The sequence below is a fragment of the Suillus clintonianus genome (assembly GCF_016758775.1).
Source record: "Suillus clintonianus strain FC179 chromosome Unknown DEU56scaffold_10, whole genome shotgun sequence".
Classification (NCBI taxonomy): Eukaryota; Fungi; Basidiomycota; class Agaricomycetes; order Boletales; family Suillaceae; genus Suillus; species Suillus clintonianus.
In genome coordinates, this window is record NW_024539234.1 from 435,292 (window position 1) to 454,699 (window position 19,408).

Consider the following 19,408-nt stretch of genomic DNA (forward strand, 5'->3'; position numbering starts at 1 on the left):
GCAGAAGTGACAAACGATCATCCCCACGCAAGGAGGGCGCCGTGTTGACATTGACATCAATTCAATGGTATACACCGTAGTAGCGGTAGAGTAAAATCAGCCAGTGATAAGCACGTACAATCACAGGGTATACAATGTTTGGACAGAGCGTCAGAGCATATAACAAACCAGAACATCACATTACGACAAACAATCCTACCATTTAAAGTCTTCCTCTTGCACCAGTCGAACATTGAGTGGGACCTGAGGTGTTACCCCATCTCCCGCTGGTAGCTTAACGACAGGGGTATGAAACACCTTCAACTTCCACTGAATTTCTTTGATATGCCCATTGGCATCCGGATCAGTTGGGAGCACAAAATGCAGACGAAGCATAAGCGCAGCGAGGATTTCCTCTGATATCAAGACTAGTTAGAATTGACAGTCATACGGAGCATGCTGGGGCTTACTCATTTCCATTTCGGCAAATTTGAACCCGCTGTGAGATATGACGTTAGTATACAGATGGACGTGTCGTGTATTTTACTAACATGCAGGAACGACTACCGCCGAGGAAAGTCATCCTACGCGTGGTCAGCGAACATAACATGACATAACAGGTAAGGACTAACATGTTGGAGTAAACACCAGGGTACCTGATGCCATCTTTGACCCCGAGGATGGGTGCGGCGGCATCAGAAGAAAGCCATCGCTCAGGTTTCCACTCATTCGCGTCATCACCCCATATAGTTCGATTGCGGTTTGCAGCCAAAATGGAGATGACAATGAACGCTTTCTCGTGCACTGCAATAGTAGATATTTCTGCTCCAGATGACGAACGAACAGGGAATTGAAGAGGAAGAGTAGTTGCCTTGGTCACTCTGTCGATATGTTCAATTAGCAATTCTGGAGATGATGAACGACATACTTTCGGCCCATGTGTGGGAGAGAAGGATAAAGCCGCAATGTCTCTCTGACCACTCCATCAAGGAATGGGAGATTCATCAGCGTATCGTAGGACAGATTAAGAAGTGGATTTTCATGCTCGAAAACCGTAGCACCATCCTGTGAGAGAGACGTAGGGCTAATGGCATCACGAATTTCGCTTCTCAATCGAGCTTGGGCGAGTGGATTCTTGGCAAGCAGATAAACGCAACGAGACAGAGCAGAAGTAGTCGTATCTAAGCCAGCAAATACCATAACACTACAATGAAACGAATTAGAACAATTCCATGTTTATGATGAATGGGTGGCTTACTTCATTTGTCCCAACAGCTCGGCATCGGTGAGTCGCTCTGAACTGGAAGACGCGGTATTTGCCTTGACTGCATATACCTCAGTAACAGGCGGACCATAAAATCATGGAACTGACGCATGATGTCCATCATATCTTTCCCCCCACTCGGTTTGTGATCATCGACTTCGGACTGCGCATCAGTGGGGGGTAAAGTGGCTGCAGTCTCCAGTGCTGCCTTTTTCTCTGCGAAAGCTTTCTTGCTGCCGTTGTCCATGATTTCAATGATTCGTCGCATCTCTCGCACATCTTTCATCCTTTCTGTGGGGATCCAAGGCATCGTGACTACATCCACAAGTTTCTTTATCCAATATGATGAGAAGTAGCGCATAGCCATTGGCACAAGTGGCCGGAAATACATGAGACTTGATATCAGGGGGCTACAACATCAAGTGAACAATTACATCATGAGTGGTTGCTGTAATTCATATGACGTACCTTATCTTCCTGAGTGCTTCAGTATACTCGTCGTTTTCTGCAGCATCTAGAGTATTGCTTGGATAACCAAGAATTGCCTGGCAAACGCCATCAAGTGCACTGCGAGATAGTAAAGGCAGCATATCGATCTCTTTGTATGCTGTTTCAAAAGCGTTTAATAAAACCGTCTATGTCGGTATGTGTTTTTGAGTGTGAGACAACTTACACCCATCATCCGGAAGTTTGGATGCGACAATAGAGGTCAGCTTGTGCGCAATGGGCTGCAATGTTGGTAGTAATTCTCGCATGTTTGTAGTCGAGAAGACAGGGTTGAGGAGCTTGCGTTGCTTTCGGTGCTGCTCTCCTGGATATGTTGTCAGACACTTTTTGTGAACCCCTATCGTGATGCTTCGCACCGATAGTGGCTATTAGACCATCTCCGAACGTTGCCTTGTTGTTCCTTTGTAACGTGGAGTCAATATATGCGGCCATTCAAAAACAATAAAATACCGACATGATGAAAACGTCGGGTTCTTCAAAGATGTGCTGGTCTTTGACAATAACATGATACAACGCCAGTGGATCAGATAGATATACTACTTCCTAAGAAAGCAGCATTCGCAAGGATGGCTTTAGAGTTATGGCAAATGAACTTACTCCATATAGACTTTGTAACTTGACCGCTCCACCATACTGTTCGGCTAGTTTTACACAGTAGTCGAGGCCGCCTTCGAACACTTTCCGGACATTGCCTGGTATATTCGTGTCAGAGGTATGATAGAACGAGTGTCACTTTTGTCAACAACCTGTCAACCAGTGGACCTCCTTAGGGCCGTCAAGGTCAACTGTGGGTTGTCTCGATGTTGCCCAAAACATCTTGCAAAGAGCGGCCAGCGAGAGGATTCCGATTCCACATACTTGTGACAGCGACATGGTGATGATGCATGAAGTATGGGTGTGCCAGTGAAAGCTGTGCAAACAGCTTTTTGGGTAACTATGCGCATGTGTCGACACAGGCAGGCAGCCGCTGGCAGCGACCTCATCGGAGTCCGAGTCCTCGCTCATATTAATGAAGGGTCACGGGTCGTTCCAAACATTTTAGAAGCAGTACTAGTCCTTGTCCTAGAGCTCGAGCAAGTACGACCAGACATCGTGAACTGTAGCAGAAGACCGACAGGAGGAGGATACAAGAATTCAATATGACTTGAGTGGCTGGGTTAACCGCATTGGCCAACTACTTGAAGTGACAAAGCAGGGCCTCAGCTGAGGCACATACTATTTGATCAAGAGTCGCGTTACGTTCTGCTACATCATTCATCCCTTCTCTCTGGAAACGAGCAAGCTCTTTAAAGTGCTATCTCAAACACTTACGTATCATCATAGTAGGACAAATTCCAGCGCACCGTAAATATTAAGTACTAGAGCGGCACAACACAGTTTGATCAAAGCGTCGAAACTAACAGCTAGGAGAGCTGCATAATGCCAGGACAATAATCGGCACACTTGAACCTCCTCGGTCACGGTTCCGTTCAAGTCTCTGCCGTACCATGGATTTCGAGTACACCATTATATGTGCGATGATGTCCAAAGGCAATCCAAAAGATGCCAACTTGTAAGTTTGTACGCTGGAAGCAATGCAACGTAAAACCACGCCTATATAAACGAAAACAATTTCCTTCTCGAGGGGTCCCTGGAATCTATCGCCGACAGGTAAGTTTGTTGGCATACTGAAAAGATCCAGGAGAAATCTTCGTACCAATTTTTGCAAGATGATTCTGAACAAGATCTCACACATCCCAAAGAAAGACCCTCCCACCCGGGTCATGCCCTCGACTGATGATATAGAGACCATCAGCAGACAATTTGCTTATGAGTTCGCATATACCACCCAAAATCCAAATTTCGATCAGGGGAGCATGGTACGGGTTGGTTGTCGTCGCGCTCAATGCACATGCGACCCCATAATGGTGACCCGTTATTGGCTACGCCAGGCCTGGCTCAAAAGGTCTGCCTGTGTACCGATGTCCCAGACGTGGATAGCATTATTATTCGAGGCAATCAGGATATTCTGTCCATCTAGAGAGTGTGATACTGAGCGGACCTGACTGAAATGTAAATGTGCTTGAAATGAAGATGTAGGTACGAGTACTCTCCCCCGCGCTATGTCACAAACGATGACAGCGCGGTCATTCGAGCGACCTGCAAGTCGCTTCCTGTCAGGGGAAAAGCGCAACCAGTTGGCCTGGCCGGTTGACCCAGCTACTGTGCCCCTTCATTGGCCAACAGATACCAAATTATCAGCCCGCCGACGAAGGGGCACAGCAGCTATCAGATGACCACTTTTGAGATAGTGCCCCCTCCGGTGAAACCACCACAGCGGCATGTAGCTGTTATGCTCAACCAGAGGCTCCCCCAACAAAAAACCCTTCTCGATATTCCGGATCCTCTGAGTCCTGCCCGATGACGCGGTGAAAGCTCTCTTTGATATCCCGCGAGAATGTTGGTGACGTGAACGAACATTACTATGGTGTCTTGTAAATACTCGGGGTGGAGGCAAACACCATTCCAGTGCAGTAGAAGAGCCTGAGGTGCCTGTTGTAACCATACAGGCCGCACATTGTCAAGCTGGGTAGCAGTAATCACAATGTGGTGTAGATGTCCTCTTGCCGTAGGCATACAAGACGGGCACTTGTAGCTCTTTTGGGGTGTGAGGAATCAGGATCGCATGGTAAGTGAAGTACCACTTTTTTCGCCTATGGGTCAGGCTATTTTTTATAACAACTTGGACAGGAGATGAGTTGGGTGTAGGCTTGGGAGTGGTTACCTTTAGGGTTCAGGGAATTTGTGGTCACCGGGCTAATTTGCCCAGCTAATTTGCCTTTGCTAATTTGCCGTGAATGATTTTCCTGTTCACGTGACCAATCGGGATATGCGACGTGGAACTTTCAGATTATCGCAATTACTTATTGATTCATAAAGCATCACTCTTAGAGCAGCCCCAACGAACAACCGCAGACTTCAAACCACACACACCACGTTCTTTATCAGCCTTTTTGGCCCCACCATAGGTTCTTAGACTCCTGACTCTTCACATGTTCTGTCTTTGGCGCAGAGCATATTTAGCTCTTGCATTCCCCGCCCTGTCCGTTGTAGGCGTCAGCCCGAGTTCGTTCCTCGGGGACAGCCTTATACGACACAATCCAGTTCAGAATGTTCTTGAACACGAATCTGTTCGAGGAGAACCACTCTGTCAACATTCGGTATGTAGTGCTTATGTGTACGACTGGATTCATCATTCATCCACGTGTTTCCGTTAACTAGACAACTGGTCCAATAGAAACCACCTTATGCGATTACGAGACGATAGAGAGTGTGAATGGGGAGTTATATAACGCGCTCAGTGAATTAGTGAAGATGCCATTCTTTAAATATTTCCAGGTACGTTCCTGGCCCAGACAGCTTCGAAGATATCGCTGAGTCGTTTATCAGGTGGATCTCTATCGTGAATGCCCTTTCTGGCAAGAGAATGGGTTCTGTATGAATAGGGAGTGTGGCATCACTACCGTAGATGAGGTATACCCAATGAGTAATCTCGTTCAAGTTGGCCAAACTGAAATTCCATTCTAGAGTGAGATACCAGAAAAGTGGAGAGCGGCAGCTCTGAGCAAGATAGAATTGCCACCCTTGGAAGAGGTCGGTTCGGTTCCATGCATTCTGTTGCCTGACGTATTCATGACTTTTACAGCGCGTCCCTCTTCCTGGATGCTATTATCGCGATTCTGATTTTTGTTTCCTCGATGACATGACAGGTGCGCATTTCGTGACATTCTGGTTCTTGCGTGTGATGATGTTTCTTTTGTAGAGGGCGAATACGTCGACCTGACCCTGGTCCCTGAGCGTTACACGGGTTACTCAGGTCCCTCAGCGCATCGGGTCTGGAAGTCGATATACGAGGAAAATTGCTTCGGCCTCTCAGAGCTGAACCTGTTAACTACTCGTTCTCCCGCACAAGTCACTCTTCCTGATACCCTTACCGATGTCTTGCGAGAGCCCATGGCAGGAGAAGACTCGGATGGCGAATGTCTCGAGAAGAGGGTGTACTACAAGATTATATCAGGGTTGCATGCTTCTATCTCAACTCATATTTGCTTGGAATATCTTAATCAAACAACCGGAGATTTGGTTTGTAGTCTGGTTGAACTTCACTACTCCTAACTAATCTTATATGACAGAGCCCGAACCTTGAGTGCTTCGTCACCCGCGTCGCCTCTCACCCTGAGAGACTTCAGTATATCTATTTCAACACTGTGCTCCTCCTGCGTGCTGTATCACGCATTGGTCCATACCTACGTGACTACGACTACTGTTCAACGTCCATATCCACGCCTCACTCCCACGTGCTCGCTGAGGACCTCCAGGAGGAAGCCAAAACACTTGCGACTCTCAACAAGGTTATTGATATCGCAGAGCATGTCGGTAAGTTTGACGAGCGAGTATTGTTCAGAGGCGAGAACGCGAATGTGAGTAACATCTTAAAATTCACCATGCGCTAAAATTTAGTCCATCTTTCTAGATCTTGAAAGAAGAGTTCAAAGTGCATTTCCGAAACGTTTCAAGGATCATGGACTGCGTTGGATGTGACAAGTGCCGTTTATGGGGCAAAGTGCAAACTACTGGACTCGCAACCGCGCTTAAAATTCTCTTTGAGATGGACGAGACTGCCCTTGAGTAGGTAGTCAACATACATCTCTGGCATGAGCTAACCTCCTACAAATCAGTCCGCACAAAAATCAGAACCTTCTCCAACGATCAGAAGTCGTTGCCCTTATTAATACGCTACATCGCTTCAGCGAGAGCTTGCAGGCTGTGGAGACCTTCCGAGATATGTGGAAGAAGACTGGCGAATCTGATGCCAACCACCTTATTGAAGAGGCTGCAAAGGCTGTTGTTGGCAATGTATGTTCTTCGTCATATTATTATTGCGACGCTCACAAGCTGCCCAGCCACGAAAGTCACCTCCGCGTGAACCCACATCATCCACTGAGGCATCCGCACCTGCAAAAAAGCTGCAACACCCTCTTCCACCCTCTCCTTCACCCTCTCATACAGTGCCCCTGGAGACAATACAGAGCTACTTCCGACAATTAATACGGACGTGCAAGAAACACACCCTGTCTTGCTTTGGCTCACTCTCGCAGGTATGGCAGCAATTACACGATACTATGTTTCCGTTGCGGACAGAACTATGACCTACCCAGACCTACTTGTTTAATCTAATGCAGTGTCACCATGGACTTAAGCAATTTCACGTATTCCTTCGCTTTCATTTAGTTGGGGATGGTACTTCCTAATATCCTCATAGTGTGTACGAGATGCCAGGCAACTTGCCCTTTGATATCGATGCTCAGTAACCACCTACTCGTGGCAACTGCGTCTACTGGCGCGGAATCGTGCTCGACGCGATATGGACAGATGGGCCATCGGCCATGCTGATAAGACCTTGCGAGTCGAATGCAGTCTACGGATGCTTATATCAGTGAGTGGTTCTGTTTAATACCCTGTTGCTGGCCAAAGTAGGGGCTTCATCAACACCTGTGGACCAATAGCCAATGTGACTCCACTTTGAACCAATGCAGAGTCAAGACGTGCAGTTGGCAAGAGAACTGTGGGACATGTCGCGATGGAGTAACCTTGCGTTCCATGGAACTCGCATCCTGCATCCCTGAGCGAATAGTGTCATGAACGTGGTGAAGTGGCGAGTCACGCGCCAGTATGGGTGCCACCCAAAACATGCATAACATTGGTGACCCTGCACAAAAGAAAGATACCTCCCATCGAAGACTCTATTGCTGGTGAATGAAGATGGTGCGTTCGCGAATAACGTTAAGAGAGCGCTGAGCCTTGAAAGTTGAAACGTGCGCTGAGCCCGGGCATGGTGACAGTACTAGTAGTGCATGACAATATGTCCCTATAATTATCATCGTTAACGTGTCAAACAAATAGAATTCGAGTTGCCTTCTGATCGGATAGTACTAGTCTCCTCCAGTCTTGCGCCTACGCTGCTCCGAGGGTTTACGCGTGTCCGTAATAATTGGCAACGTTGGTGGGCAGCTGCAGTGAGTACTGAATTACTTAAACCATAATATGTACAGGGTATTGTACTAGAACAACTTCGACTCCAAGACACATGTTTCTATCGCCGTTGATCGAACTGATGCGGCAAACCAAGATAAAACGTACAAGATCTGCTGTTCCCCCAAACGATTCAAAGATAACGCTTAAGTGCTGCTGTCATTCGGGGTCAATGAGTTCTTTGACTGCAATATATTTCAGGTTTGTCCGGGTCCCTTACCCTTTTTTTCTTTAGCTCTACCAACTTGCTCCGAGGGTCGCTTGTGCTCATATAACCCCATTTTTGCCTATATAAACCCCAACCATCCACTCACATATTCTCCAGCATTTTCAGCTCTAACCTTCCACACAGTCGTCTTCATCCTAGTCCTTCGGGTGTCAGTCACCTTCATACTCAGAGTTTTCCGAGCTCTTTGCATGTACTCGAACCAACTCGGTAGTCCCCACAACCCCCACAGAGGCTCCAAGCACTCCTGCGCAGGCTTTCTAGCTGCTCATTGAACTCGTCTTCATCATCTTTTGGTCAAATTTTACTCGTATATACTTACCGCAATGTCTCCTCAACCTCCCGCCACAAACTCTTCGGGTTACAACACCCCCGACTCTGAATTGGAGTCAATCGTTCCAGTTCATCCGACCGCCGTTCGTCGTCCCAACTACATCACCGTCCAGTCCGAAAATACCGTCTACACCGACGATCATATCACCGCCAAGTACCTCAACCGTGGTGCTGATGTCGTGGTCTCAGATGGCCAGTTCACTATTTTGCCTACTGTCAAGCCTTATGAGTTCCAAACAACCCGCAAGGTTGGCAAGACTGGGTATGTTATCTATCAGTTTCGAAATGTACTACCATCTGACATGGACGCCCGACAGACTTATGATGATTGGTTTAGGTGGCAACAATGGTTCCACTCTCTGCGCGACTATCATCGCAAACAGGCACCAGATGTCCTGGCACACCAAGGAGGGAGTTCAGCAGCCCAACTACATTGGCTCTGTCCTCCGTGCGTCCACTGTTCGCATTGGCACTGAGCCGGGCACCGGTAAGGAAGTCCACGTCCCCATCTCTGACGTGCTTCCCATGGTACACCCCAATGACCTTGTTCTTGGTGGCTGGGACATTTCCAGTCTGCCTATGGACAAGGCGATGGAACGTGCCAAGGTGCTCGACTACGATCTTCAGCGCCAGGTCAAGCCGCATATGGCCCTACTTGGTCGTCCTCTTCCTTCCATCTACTATCCCGATTTCATTGCTGCCAACCAGGAAGCGCGTGCGGACAATATCGTCCCTGGCACCGACAAGCAGGCTCATCTCGAACACATTCGGGCTGACATTCGCCGTTTTAAGGCCGAGAACCAGCTTGATCGAGTCGTTGTATTCTGGACTGCGAACACGGAACGCTACAGTGACATCATCCCTGGTGTTAACGACACGCCTGACAATGTCCTTGCTGCGATCAAGAACTCGCACTCGGAGGTGTCTCCCTCGACTCTCTTCGCTGTTGCTGCCATTCTCGAGGGCGAGCCATTCGTTAACGGTGCTCCTCAGAACACGTTCGTGCCGGGTGTCATTGCCTTGGCTGAGCGTGAGAAGTCTTTCATTGGTGGTGACGACCTGAAGTCTGGTCAGACGAAGCTGAAATCCGTGCTTGCCGAGTTCCTCGTGAACGCCGGTATCAAACCGCTCTCTATCGCGTCGTACAACCATCTTGGCAACAATGATGGACACAACTTGAGCGCGGAACCCCAGTTCAAGAGCAAGGAAATCAGCAAGAGCAGCGTTGTGGACGATATGGTGGATGCCAACCGCTTGCTCTACAAGCCTCCTGTTCCTGGAGCAAAGGGCAAAGCGGCCAAAGGCGAGCACCCTGATCACATTGTTGTGATCAAGTACGTGCCTGCTGTCGGCGACTCGAAGAGGGCAATTGATGAATACTACTCTGAGATCTTCTGTGGCGGGAGACAAACCATCAACATCTTCAACGAGTGCGAGGTATGTAACGCGTTTTCAATATGTCACTGGATGCTCAATATTTTTGCAGGACTCTTTGCTTGCGACCCCGTTGATTCTTGACTTGACCATCCTTACTGAGCTGCTTACTCGAGTCAAGTACCGCGGGGAGGGCCAGACTGATTTTGCGCCCCTCCACGCTGTCTTGTCGCTCCTTTCATACATGTGCAAGGCGCCTCTCGTCAAACCTGGTCAGTTACTGTTTTGACTTGTAGCCCATCATCACGCTAATGTACGCTCCCAGGTACCGATGTCGTCAACAGCCTCGGCAGGCAGCGTAACGCGCTTGAGAGCTTCCTGAAAGCCTGTATTGGTCTCGAAGGCAACAGCGACCTTCTCTTGGAGACTCGTATCTGGTAAATGCCGACCGATTTTTCTTTGCTATCATTGAGCAGTACGCCTGGTTTCAACAACCGAGACATGAATTTGATCTATAAAGGTCTTCAACTGACCTCTTACCTTTTGGATACTAGTACTTTTTCACGAGCGGTGTAGAATCTGTAGATACTCCATACCGTTGCGATCCATATATGATCTTTGCATTTTATTTGCCGATGTGGGACTCGTGACGTGGATGAGTGGTATTGTGTGAATACAAGGTTACCAGCGACTTGTGATTGGAGCCTTCGGACACGTGAACTCGTTAAGCGCTGAACTTCGTGATCACAACAAACTCATCAATCGACATGCGCGACTGTGAACTAGACTTGATCAGGCTGGCTCAGCTCTCCGGACCGCTTTGTTGACATATCTATGTTTTGGGGGTGCGACTAGGTTTTTGAACATATAATATATGACAGATCGATTACGATCAAGCTATCAAATCTCCAGTGATGTCGCCGATATTAGTCTGGTTCAAGGGGGCTGAAAGATATCGCCCTGAGATAGGGCAGTGCCATTACGTAATAATAGTAATTGGCGGTGTGGCGTTACGAACTCCCACGTTCAAGGAAGGTTACCACTCATCGTCTACCATCGCCGTTCGCCGTTCTTTTAGTCGCCTTCGTCGATGTCATATGTGAATTCGAAGGGATGATAATACTGGACGAAGACGACCACCTAAAGTCAAAGGATCCTCCCGTCGCAACTCCCGCTCTTCGTTACCCAGAGCGCGCGGCAGGCCGTCGTCCGTTCAGTCCTTTGCCTGACTATGAAACGTCGCAGGCCTTGGCTCTCAATGACTTAAACAACGACTCCTTGATAACCTTTCACAAACCCCCTCCAAAACGTCGCTTTATCGACTCCAGGTCCTGGAGAGCTGGCATCACCGCTTTGGGCATTTATATTATTCTTTCAATCGTCATTGGCATCCCTCTCATCGTCAAGGTTAGTATGCCTATCGCATCCATTACCTGTCTGCTCAAACTACGTTTTAGAAATCCCAGGAAGACGAGAAACCATCCTTCTACTCATCTAACTATGTTGCTCCTTGGCTAGTAAAGACCACTACATCCCACTACGTCACGAGTATCAACAACCTGTCCGCCTCCCTATTGGACGGAGTTCCACCTGATTGCAACGTATGGGCAACCACCACACAGCTTGACGACGCGCAAAATTCCATGGTTGGACAGTATGTCTACGTTCAATCCTTGGGGAACAATCATAACTTACTTTCCCTAGGGTTCTAAATACCGTATCATCTGATGGTCGCTTCAGCATCACATCAAATGCATCGTACATTAGTAGCATGAACGTAGTCATGGGAGATTTGTTCGTCGGCATAAATTCCGACAGCTCCGTGACGGATACGACTATATCCATCACGATGCAAGCATCCAATGTTGACCTCTTCGACCGGACACTCGTTTGCTTTGCCTTATCAAATAACGCCACTGGTCTCGCTATCTATGTGCGTAGCATTGTTTTGTTGCGAATCTCATGTTGACATGGAACAGATTCCCGACAACATGACTTGGAACGATCAACTGCTTTTCAACGTCACCCTTTTGTACCCCCGATCGTCTGTAACTTCTCGAGTCGACTCTTTTGCTACCTACCTTCCTTTGTTCACCCAAACATTTGGCGATTTTGGCGACTATGTCAATTTCGAGAAGGTTTCTATAGAAGGCCCTGTTTCCAAAATATTTGTTGATGTAAGTGGTCATGCTTAGACCCCGTTCATTGATCTTTATCTGCTTTGAAGTCCCTCGAAGCCCACCAAATACTAGTAGAAACATCCCTGGAGCCAATTTTCGGTCAGTTTTCCGCATCACGCTCCCTCTTTGTGAGCACTATACAAGCGTATGTATTCTCCTTATTTTGAAAGTGCGCGACTGATATGTTTTTTAGTCCTATTAATGTTAACATCTCGCTCTTCAATGATCCGGACTCGTATTTGCCAACGTATGTTGAAGTTAGTACTGGCAGCAGGTTCGTGGCCCACAGATTCAAAGTCTTTCTCGACCAAACATGATATTTTAGCAACCTGACGGCCAATGTTACGTTGAACGCGCCCAACAGAAGTCCTCCCCAACGTCCGAACTTCCTTGCAAATATGCGTACCTTTTATGGTGAAGCCACAGCGAGTTTCGTACACGCTCCCACATCACCACCAGCGGTTTTAAAGTTGCGACTGGAGAATGACCTGGGTCCAGCCAATGTCATGTTCGATCAGTACTTTCAGGGCGTTTTCCAAGCCAGTACAAAACTAGGTGTCGTGTCAGTGACGCAGGGCGCTGCCTCTTCTATGGATCCGTACGATGCAACTTTGATCCGGGGCTTCTCAGAGGACTTCGTTTCCAATACACGGACTTATGGCTGGATAGGCTGGGGATCACGCTCAGGGAACTTCCTCGGTGGACAAATGGGTGAGGTGGTCGTAGAGACCTCGATCGCAAACTGCACTCTGTATTTTGACGGTTGAGGTTCGCACCCCTTCCTGTTATCATCGAGGGTTCACTTGGGTTTTGTGGTTTACATACACACAGACTACTCACTGATCTACCATACTTATCCGCCGCTCGTTTGGGATGCTGTGATCTTCTGCTGGCATAGCATGTGTATTTGCACTTATTTGCACTTCAGTGTACTATCATTTGATTATCATACCTGGCAACATACATAATAGAAGCAGCCGAAAGTGGCTGAACCACTCATTCAAGTTGTTCAAATCCGAATCATCCTTATGGCGGTTGTTCCTTTGAGTCATCGGCCTCGGGCACGAGTTTTCAGGGTCACTTGCATTGGTTCTCGACTGTGCTTTTGATTTACGGATGTATTACGAGAGGTACAACCATCACGTCTTCGTCATTCTTGGGAGGACCCATTGTGCGCCAGCAAGGTGCACACAAGAGGCACGGACTTTCACCGAGACGCATGTCGCCCACGATCGAATGTACAGCTGGGACTTTGCCACAGGCACGACAGAGATCCTGAAGCGTTGGGGTGAGGTGAAGCATCAATGGATAGCCTGATGGCGGGTCTGACGGGTGGGCCAGTCTGCATATCACATTTAGGGTTGTTATGGAGTTAAAATGGAACAACCCATGCCTGATCTGGTCAATAACGAAAAAGTGTTCGCAATTGCCCTGATGTAGAATCCAGTAAGGTTGATGTATTCTCAGCGTGAGCGCGCTGAAGGCGGTTTCACTGGCAGAGGTCGATGCTTTTGTAATTTTCGGCCGTTTCCCCTCTGGCAGTTTTTGAAAATGAGCTATCAGCTTTCTAGAAAATGGAGTGAGGGATCTGTCAACGGAGGCGCTGTCGTAACGTACTCTGCGTAATCGGTATTTTCGCTCCTATCCCCGTAAACGAGGCCCTCGATGCAGAACAAACTCCCGGAATGTTCCCCTGTTTGATCGGGGAGGTTGTAGCCAGATATGTCTCCTTCGGCATCTAGATGTTCTATCGGCATATTGCTGGAGGCGCATGGTATGACGCGCAATAGATCATCTAATGTTTGCGTGGATAGTACAGCGTGTTGTGAGGAGCGCGTCAGGCAGCTCGGAAGATAAGTGATGCGGTTGTATACTGTTAGCGAAATGACTGCGTTCAGATATGAGGTTGCATTGGGGCTGGGGCTCCTGAGAGAGTCTGGCGTCGAGTTACGCGTCGCACCAACGTCTCCGTGATTTATAGTACGGAGAACGCCTGTTCCCGTCTTCTTGGGCGCATCGAGCGCGTTATAATCGGAATTTTTAGCAGCACGCATACAAAGCGCTGACTCCACGGTTAATCTGCACAAAGGTAAGAGAAGAGTGATATGCAAGCGGAGATACATACCCCCAACATTTGAGGTTGACAGCGTCAAGCTTCTCTTGCAGCTGCAGCACTTCTGGGGCAGATTCGCTACCCTCTGGAGCAACATAGCGTTTGCGCTTTCTTCCTTTCGGTGCCGGTGCATCTGCTTGGCCGCGCACGGCCGCTACAGTAGACTCATGCTGGCGCAGCACGTGGGCTGACAATACAGGGTTGTCCCATACTTGTTCAAGAGATGATTTGAGCTCTGAAATGCTACGCTGATATGCAATGAGCGCTACTAAGGGTGTGGGGGAGAGGAGCACCTTCCGCTGATCTCTGCTTCGGCAGCATTATCGTACTCGGGAGTTAACTGCTCCCATGAGGCATTGGTAAGAGATCCTGACAGCAGTGCAGAATTTGCTTCCTGTAGAAACTCTGCGACACTGATGGGCTGCGACGGTGGTCCAAAGTGAGAGTCAAAACCGCGACTCATGACATTTGATATGATGACGGCGCAGTAGAGGAAGACACTTTCAAGCTGGCTGCATATGGAAATTTCCTTTTAGGAAACTTATCGTTTCATAGATTTTGACAATTGACATTAACCAGCAACTAGGACGCGCCCAAAAATTACAATACATGATATTTCGACATAAATTAAGCACCCATGAGCCAGAGCCACCAGCGCGGGTGCAGCGTCGTCCACCCTATAACGCTGCGCTGCCTTCGAAAAAAGGTCTGGGAATAGCTTTTCGTTCTCAACAATGATCTCTCGACTTGGCATCCAGACACAAAATTCAATACCAGGCTACCAATGGTGAGAGGAAATAGCGGACTGTACGCCGACTCTGGTAGTAAGGACGACAAGGCTGCGGTCGTCGTCCCGGGAGGGAGTGGAGAAAATGTCGGTGTCAGCAGTCTTGTGCAGGTTAAGCATGAGCCGAGACATGAGAGTGGCAGATATGCTGGAGGTCATATTTAAAATCGATCGGTATTTGGTGCACCAAACACTCACCAGGTAGTGAAGTTGCACAGACTGCCTCTGGTAGCAACCTTGGCAATCGTCAGGAAATAGTCAATATAAGGCGCGAGTTTGTATGCTCACTGAACCAGACTGATTCAAATTGTGAGCACGTTATGACTCCATCAATATCAATTCGTCGACTCACGTAGTACGTCCAGATGTTCGGTATATTTATCAGTGCCATCGCTCTGAAGGAATGCAGATCAAACTCAGTTGAAGCATGTGTTCACTAGCGAATTCACCCAAAATACATCGCACCTATATTCCATTGTTAATTAAGCGTTCGCCATGAAGATGCAACAAAAAAATTACCGTCGTGAAATATGATGTCAATAATGTTTCCCCTAGTGACCAGAGATAACCGCAGCAAACCCCTGGTTTTGCAAAATTTGCACAGTGTGAGGACGAAGATAAGTAAATCGAAGACAAATAGGGCCACCCATGCCAACCCAATTCCTGAAATTGGATAAAGTGATGACATTGAGTTGTATGAAATGGGGTCAAGAATCCACTGACGGGCAGCTCTGCAGTAACTTTTAAGTAGGTGTGGCAGAACGGCGAAGAGGGCGACGTACATCTCTGCTGTATACGTTTCATAGCAGCCAACTCCAGGAAAGATTGCTGCATCGCCTGAAATTCGTGCAAAGGTGACTGCCTAGAACCGATCAGTAGACTCCAGAGCTCGAAGTTTTATGCGAATATGTACACAAGCTACTCCTGCAAGGGCAATGATGATGATGGTCATACACGTAAGCAGGCGTTTGCTACAGTCGTAGAGAGCATAAGTGCGAATGGCCATTATAACTGAAAATTTCAGTACGTGAACCCCCCGCAACAGACATCTACTCACTGCAAATGATGATTCCTTGGAAGAAAATGTACAATTGTCTGCAAAGCGTATATTTCGAACAACTGAGTCTTTATTGAGAAAAACAACAGAAATTCAAGAACCAGAAGGAAACAAACCCCTACAAGTACAGAACTAAGCTGTAAGCCCGCATATTGAGTACATTGCATGACAAATAACAGAACCTCATCTGAAACGAGGAGGAGATCCATGACTGAGCTGCTAATAAAGCCGAAAAGAGCGACATAGCGATTGAGCAGAAATAACGTTGCAGACAGTGCTTTCGGGCGACGCCAAATAAAATCGATTTCTTCTAGTAGGGTCACCATATGGTCGTATATCAGGATACCTAAGATATCATGTTACCGCCAAGGATTCAAAGCACTGGAACTTACTGTTCCCCGCCAGAACGACGTAAGTGCACAACAACCTGGAAATATTCAGTCGCCATTAGGATACATGGTCAATATATGCGTGTATCACTCACATCTGCCGTGCTTCAGTAGTAGTATACATATGTTGAGAATGTGTGTCAAGCCGTGATTCACGGTCTTTCCTGTAATCTTCAGCTATGTGTACAAGCCTGAAAGTCAAACACACGCGGTTAACTTTGTGGAAACAGGCGAAGCCATGACTCCAAAACATTTTGAACGTAGTTATACTTATAGTGCTGCGCAAATTGCAATGCGCGTATATGTTCCCAGTTGGTCCATCACTGGCACTGGTCTCTGTGCGTTACTATGTAGCGTCACATATCATGATCAGTACACATATATGTTAAATGTAATTCCTGGTCGGCCGTTACGAGGCTTGTGTGCAATTCTTTACTGAATGACACAGGATCAGACATGGGGCTCGGATCAGTTTGAGGTTCGCGACGTTGATGTCGGACATGTAATCAATTTACGTAAATAAAGGTTAAAAATATTATATATATAAGTTAGCCTATAATATTAGGTTGTATGCTCTGCTTGCTACTTGAACAACCTCGGTCGCCCCTAGGCAGACGCAGCCTCTTCGTGATTCTGAATCATGGGATATCTGAAGGAGTATGTTGACCAAGGAGTGCAAACCACTTGTTCCCTGCAATCAGCAACAGTATCAGACTCGCCAGCGGTTCATGTTCTTCAAGCTCCCCTCGACGACTCTGACCGGCTTTTACATGAAATCACAATCGAGTTGCCATCAGTCGACCCCGAACAGGCCGAACTGCCTCCCTCACCTTCATCTGTTGATGATAAAAGCGCATATAGTCGGTCCAATATCCAAAATAGTCCCGTTAGCCCCATGTGTGCATCCTTGATATCTCGTCGCGTTTCTAGGCGCAAACTATTCCTAGTCGAGCGTCGCCCAGAAGGAAACACCGTCGAAAGACGCGTGATTTCTATGCCGGACAGCATGTCAGCGCAACATGTCAAAATGGACTCTCAAAATGGCATGCGGGTGGTTTCCATGCCAGAGTATCTCGCGGCTGCTGTTGACTTGTCTCTGGACTCGATCGAGTCTCCGTCCGCAGGAGCATCATTCGAATCGTCATACATCGAGAAACGTCATCGAGTCAGAGTTTGTCCCCCACCCTCAGATGTTCCGCACACGCCTTCTCCACCGTCGTCTCCCGAGTCGATCCTCATTATCGACAGTCATGCGCAGCTTCCTGATGGATTCCTTCGACGAAAATATTTCAAAAAGACGGCCTCGCCCGGAAACGGTTGGTGTTAAATAACAATTGCAAGGCTGAGGTTCATTTACCCTACGTAGGTTGGACGACGTGGGCGAGTTCTCCTCCCCGCCCTATCCCGGCACTTCATGGCCCGCTTTCCCTCCCATATGCACGCTGTCCATCGTAAGTCGGATACGCAACGAACGTAAAGAAGCTTAACATTTCTAGGGGAGCTGAAGGAACGATCATCGAGGAGCCAGGCAACGTATCTCGAATGATATGGGGTTTAGGTCAAGACGAATCTGGTCAATATCGTGGCGATAGTGAGCATACGGATGACGAAACACGTCATAAAGCCTTCCCTCACTCCCAGGTTCCACCACAAACGCAAAAGAAACATGTGGTTCAGAAATCTCATCAGGTACGAGCGGCCGTGAATAACAAGAAAACGTTCAAAGGCGCTGGCGGAGGGACTTCCACGGCTCATCGTCACCCTGACCATGAACGTCGAATTCATGGATACTCGCAAGCACCTCATCTACCGGAGCCACAAGCTGAACCAGCCATCCGCGGTCTTCCTTTCTCAGGTTCTTGGCGGTCAGAAACCGGTATCCCAGCTGTTCGCGAATTGGACGTCCACGAAAGAAGCTTTGGCTCATCGTTCAATGATCAGAAACTTCTCTTGGATTTGCAGCTCGCATTCGCCCAACAGTCGCTTCAAAATACTGCGCTCAATCAAGCTTACCCTGAAGGCCTTAAGCCAGTTTTTCCGGTTTCGAATCATCCTCGCGCCACCCCGGCTTACCCGAGAATCTTTGTGGAACCGCGTCTCAATGAGGTGGTCAATGCAGCACAGCGTCAGTCTGCCATGGAGATTGCCCAGCAGTATCGTCAACGTCAGGAGTTCCGTCTCAAGCAACAGGCTGGCCTACCTACTCCGCCAAATTCTTCCTCTCCTCAGTGGTCATCAAACTTCTCGCCCTATCAGTATCCTTCTGTATCTCCTGAGATGGACATTCAAAACACATTAGGTCTGCCCCATCACATCCAGCAAGCACAACGCCCCTTCTTAGGTGCATCCCATCAAGCCAGGCTCTTGTATGATAACAATGTCGAGACTCGTTTCTTCGATGGAAACGGTGTCTGTGGTTCTATGCTCTCGCGTCATGAGAGGGCCGTCCCTTCTGCGGCTACTCGGCATCCTTCGGATGTTTCTGGCGGTCTTGCCGACTATCTGCGCGATTTGCATGTATTGTCTTCTCAACAGCCTCGTTTTGCTGGCACCACTGAACCTCATCTGGTGGAAGCGGCCCGCCACCCCGTCAGTACCAATCGTACCGCTGTCTCCGTTGCTCCTCCCTCACCTGAGTCTCCCGGGTCGCGATCTCGCAGTGTCTCCTATCAGCAACCCAGGTCTGTTCCTCTTGCGCGGTTAATGCAACGCCGACTGTCTTCTGTGCCGGAAGAGGAGCTCATCGGTCTTCCGGACACCTCATCTACATCTACTTACAGGTCTACCGATTGTCACCAGCGCAGTCTCTCCTCACGTGACTACTCTGACGACAATGCAACACCTCGCAGGTACCACCAAGAACAACACCTTGGCGTCCCTAGCCCCGACGCAGTTGACGAGTATGAAGCACAGCCGTACTCGTTCCCTCATGGAGCATCACCCGCAAAAGTTCGTCTCCCCTCGGTGCAAGAACAGGAAGAGTTCCTTCATCAAAACCGCGTGCAGTCGCGGTCCAGGGGAGGGAGAATTGTGGACGCGTCTCAACAGCTCAAGAAGAAACCGCGCGGGAGGAAAACAAGAAGCGACACATGACCACAATTTCTTCTGGACTGTCGCTTTCCGTTTG

General features: G+C 48.3%; 8 protein-coding genes across 8 annotated transcripts; 4 read left to right on the forward strand and 4 right to left on the reverse strand.

Moving 5' to 3' along the window:
- Window positions 1-3: 3 nt before the first annotated feature.
- On the reverse strand, window positions 4-3,114 carry DEU56DRAFT_780556 (cytochrome P450). Its single transcript, XM_041351967.1, has 13 exons — window positions 2,497-3,114; window positions 2,348-2,442; window positions 2,205-2,293; window positions 2,107-2,150; window positions 1,917-2,054; window positions 1,712-1,850; window positions 1,352-1,653; window positions 1,238-1,304; window positions 908-1,183; window positions 612-860; window positions 531-563; window positions 450-478; window positions 4-395 (listed from the first exon to the last, which is right to left on the reverse strand). Exons 1-13 carry the CDS (start codon window positions 2,753-2,755, stop codon window positions 196-198), a joined length of 1,920 nt encoding a protein of 639 aa, XP_041212749.1. The 5' UTR covers window positions 2,756-3,114; the 3' UTR covers window positions 4-195.
- Window positions 3,115-3,906: 792 nt separating this feature from the next.
- DEU56DRAFT_33990 (uncharacterized protein) lies at window positions 3,907-4,537 on the reverse strand. The gene is made up of 2 exons (XM_041345747.1): window positions 4,334-4,537; window positions 3,907-4,273 (listed from the first exon to the last, which is right to left on the reverse strand). The coding sequence occupies exons 1-2, from the start codon at window positions 4,364-4,366 to the stop codon at window positions 4,019-4,021; spliced, it is 288 nt and encodes a 95-aa protein (XP_041212750.1). The 5' UTR covers window positions 4,367-4,537; the 3' UTR covers window positions 3,907-4,018.
- Window positions 4,538-4,658: 121 nt separating this feature from the next.
- Window positions 4,659-7,191, forward strand: DEU56DRAFT_33993 (uncharacterized protein). The gene is made up of 10 exons (XM_041345748.1): window positions 4,659-4,950; window positions 5,012-5,128; window positions 5,180-5,263; window positions 5,318-5,383; window positions 5,436-5,499; window positions 5,553-5,872; window positions 5,923-6,210; window positions 6,264-6,418; window positions 6,469-6,646; window positions 6,694-7,191. Exons 1-10 carry the CDS (start codon window positions 4,783-4,785, stop codon window positions 6,937-6,939), a joined length of 1,686 nt encoding a protein of 561 aa, XP_041212751.1. The 5' UTR covers window positions 4,659-4,782; the 3' UTR covers window positions 6,940-7,191.
- An 816-nt stretch (window positions 7,192-8,007) lies between these two features.
- DEU56DRAFT_780564 (uncharacterized protein) lies at window positions 8,008-10,507 on the forward strand. The gene is made up of 4 exons (XM_041351968.1): window positions 8,008-8,643; window positions 8,699-9,818; window positions 9,868-10,027; window positions 10,081-10,507. Exons 1-4 carry the CDS (start codon window positions 8,375-8,377, stop codon window positions 10,194-10,196), a joined length of 1,665 nt encoding a protein of 554 aa, XP_041212752.1. The 5' UTR covers window positions 8,008-8,374; the 3' UTR covers window positions 10,197-10,507.
- Window positions 10,508-10,868: 361 nt separating this feature from the next.
- DEU56DRAFT_729003 (uncharacterized protein) lies at window positions 10,869-12,702 on the forward strand (the record flags this gene model as incomplete). Its single annotated transcript, XM_041348070.1, has 7 exons — window positions 10,869-11,162; window positions 11,213-11,409; window positions 11,460-11,688; window positions 11,735-11,932; window positions 11,983-12,080; window positions 12,129-12,209; window positions 12,261-12,702. The coding sequence occupies 7 exons, from the start codon at window positions 10,869-10,871 to the stop codon at window positions 12,700-12,702; spliced, it is 1,539 nt and encodes a 512-aa protein (XP_041212753.1).
- Window positions 12,703-12,928: 226 nt separating this feature from the next.
- On the reverse strand, window positions 12,929-14,550 carry DEU56DRAFT_34108 (snRNA-activating protein of 50kDa MW C terminal-domain-containing protein). Its single transcript, XM_041345756.1, has 4 exons — window positions 14,342-14,550; window positions 14,061-14,291; window positions 13,553-14,014; window positions 12,929-13,502 (listed from the first exon to the last, which is right to left on the reverse strand). The coding sequence occupies exons 1-4, from the start codon at window positions 14,509-14,511 to the stop codon at window positions 13,046-13,048; spliced, it is 1,320 nt and encodes a 439-aa protein (XP_041212754.1). The 5' UTR covers window positions 14,512-14,550; the 3' UTR covers window positions 12,929-13,045.
- Window positions 14,551-14,637: 87 nt separating this feature from the next.
- On the reverse strand, window positions 14,638-16,756 carry DEU56DRAFT_780586 (uncharacterized protein). Its single transcript, XM_041351969.1, has 13 exons — window positions 16,377-16,756; window positions 16,285-16,319; window positions 16,074-16,238; window positions 15,893-15,955; window positions 15,749-15,846; window positions 15,618-15,697; window positions 15,559-15,566; window positions 15,355-15,498; window positions 15,285-15,300; window positions 15,188-15,230; window positions 15,124-15,132; window positions 15,034-15,071; window positions 14,638-14,983 (listed from the first exon to the last, which is right to left on the reverse strand). Exons 1-13 carry the CDS (start codon window positions 16,532-16,534, stop codon window positions 14,827-14,829), a joined length of 1,014 nt encoding a protein of 337 aa, XP_041212755.1. The 5' UTR covers window positions 16,535-16,756; the 3' UTR covers window positions 14,638-14,826.
- A 72-nt stretch (window positions 16,757-16,828) lies between these two features.
- Window positions 16,829-19,374, forward strand: DEU56DRAFT_977805 (uncharacterized protein; the record flags this gene model as incomplete). Its single annotated transcript, XM_041359666.1, has 3 exons — window positions 16,829-17,597; window positions 17,648-17,732; window positions 17,778-19,374. The coding sequence occupies exons 1-3, from the start codon at window positions 16,922-16,924 to the stop codon at window positions 19,372-19,374; spliced, it is 2,358 nt and encodes a 785-aa protein (XP_041212756.1). The 5' UTR covers window positions 16,829-16,921.
- Window positions 19,375-19,408: the final 34 nt, after the last annotated feature.

What these genes read in the sequence shown, in the direction of transcription:
- DEU56DRAFT_780556 (XM_041351967.1), bottom strand. Translation starts at nt 2,755, where the DNA reads ATGAGCGAGGACTCGGACTCCGATGAGGTCGCTGCCAGCGGCTGCCTG. An exon ending in CAAACTTCCGGATGATGGGT is followed by an intron (nt 1,851 to 1,916) that starts GTAAGTTGTCTC and finishes CTTTTGAAACAG; the next exon opens with CATACAAAGAGATCGATATG. An exon ending in GAAGCACTCAGGAAGATAAG is followed by an intron (nt 1,654 to 1,711) that starts GTACGTCATATG and finishes TTGATGTTGTAG; the next exon opens with CCCCCTGATATCAAGTCTCA.
- DEU56DRAFT_780586 (XM_041351969.1), bottom strand. Translation starts at nt 16,534, where the DNA reads ATGTTTTGGAGTCATGGCTTCGCCTGTTTCCACAAAGTTAACCGCGTG. An exon ending in CCAAGGAATCATCATTTGCA is followed by an intron (nt 15,847 to 15,892) that starts GTGAGTAGATGT and finishes TGAAATTTTCAG; the next exon opens with TTATAATGGCCATTCGCACT. An exon ending in CCCTTGCAGGAGTAGCTTGT is followed by an intron (nt 15,698 to 15,748) that starts GTACATATTCGC and finishes GATCGGTTCTAG; the next exon opens with GCAGTCACCTTTGCACGAAT.
- DEU56DRAFT_33990 (XM_041345747.1), bottom strand. Translation starts at nt 4,366, where the DNA reads ATGCCTACGGCAAGAGGACATCTACACCACATT. An exon ending in GAGGACATCTACACCACATT is followed by an intron (nt 4,274 to 4,333) that starts GTGATTACTGCT and finishes CAGGCACCTCAG; the next exon opens with GCTCTTCTACTGCACTGGAA.
- DEU56DRAFT_34108 (XM_041345756.1), bottom strand. Translation starts at nt 14,511, where the DNA reads ATGAGTCGCGGTTTTGACTCTCACTTTGGACCACCGTCGCAGCCCATC. An exon ending in GAAGCAGAGATCAGCGGAAG is followed by an intron (nt 14,292 to 14,341) that starts GTGCTCCTCTCC and finishes ATATCAGCGTAG; the next exon opens with CATTTCAGAGCTCAAATCAT. An exon ending in GAAAATACCGATTACGCAGA is followed by an intron (nt 13,503 to 13,552) that starts GTACGTTACGAC and finishes TCCATTTTCTAG; the next exon opens with AAAGCTGATAGCTCATTTTC.
- DEU56DRAFT_33993 (XM_041345748.1), top strand. Translation starts at nt 4,783, where the DNA reads ATGTTCTGTCTTTGGCGCAGAGCATATTTAGCTCTTGCATTCCCCGCC. An exon ending in ATCAAACAACCGGAGATTTG is followed by an intron (nt 5,873 to 5,922) that starts GTTTGTAGTCTG and finishes CTTATATGACAG; the next exon opens with AGCCCGAACCTTGAGTGCTT. An exon ending in CAAAGGCTGTTGTTGGCAAT is followed by an intron (nt 6,647 to 6,693) that starts GTATGTTCTTCG and finishes CAAGCTGCCCAG; the next exon opens with CCACGAAAGTCACCTCCGCG.
- DEU56DRAFT_780564 (XM_041351968.1), top strand. Translation starts at nt 8,375, where the DNA reads ATGTCTCCTCAACCTCCCGCCACAAACTCTTCGGGTTACAACACCCCC. An exon ending in CGCAAGGTTGGCAAGACTGG is followed by an intron (nt 8,644 to 8,698) that starts GTATGTTATCTA and finishes GACGCCCGACAG; the next exon opens with ACTTATGATGATTGGTTTAG. An exon ending in GGCGCCTCTCGTCAAACCTG is followed by an intron (nt 10,028 to 10,080) that starts GTCAGTTACTGT and finishes GTACGCTCCCAG; the next exon opens with GTACCGATGTCGTCAACAGC.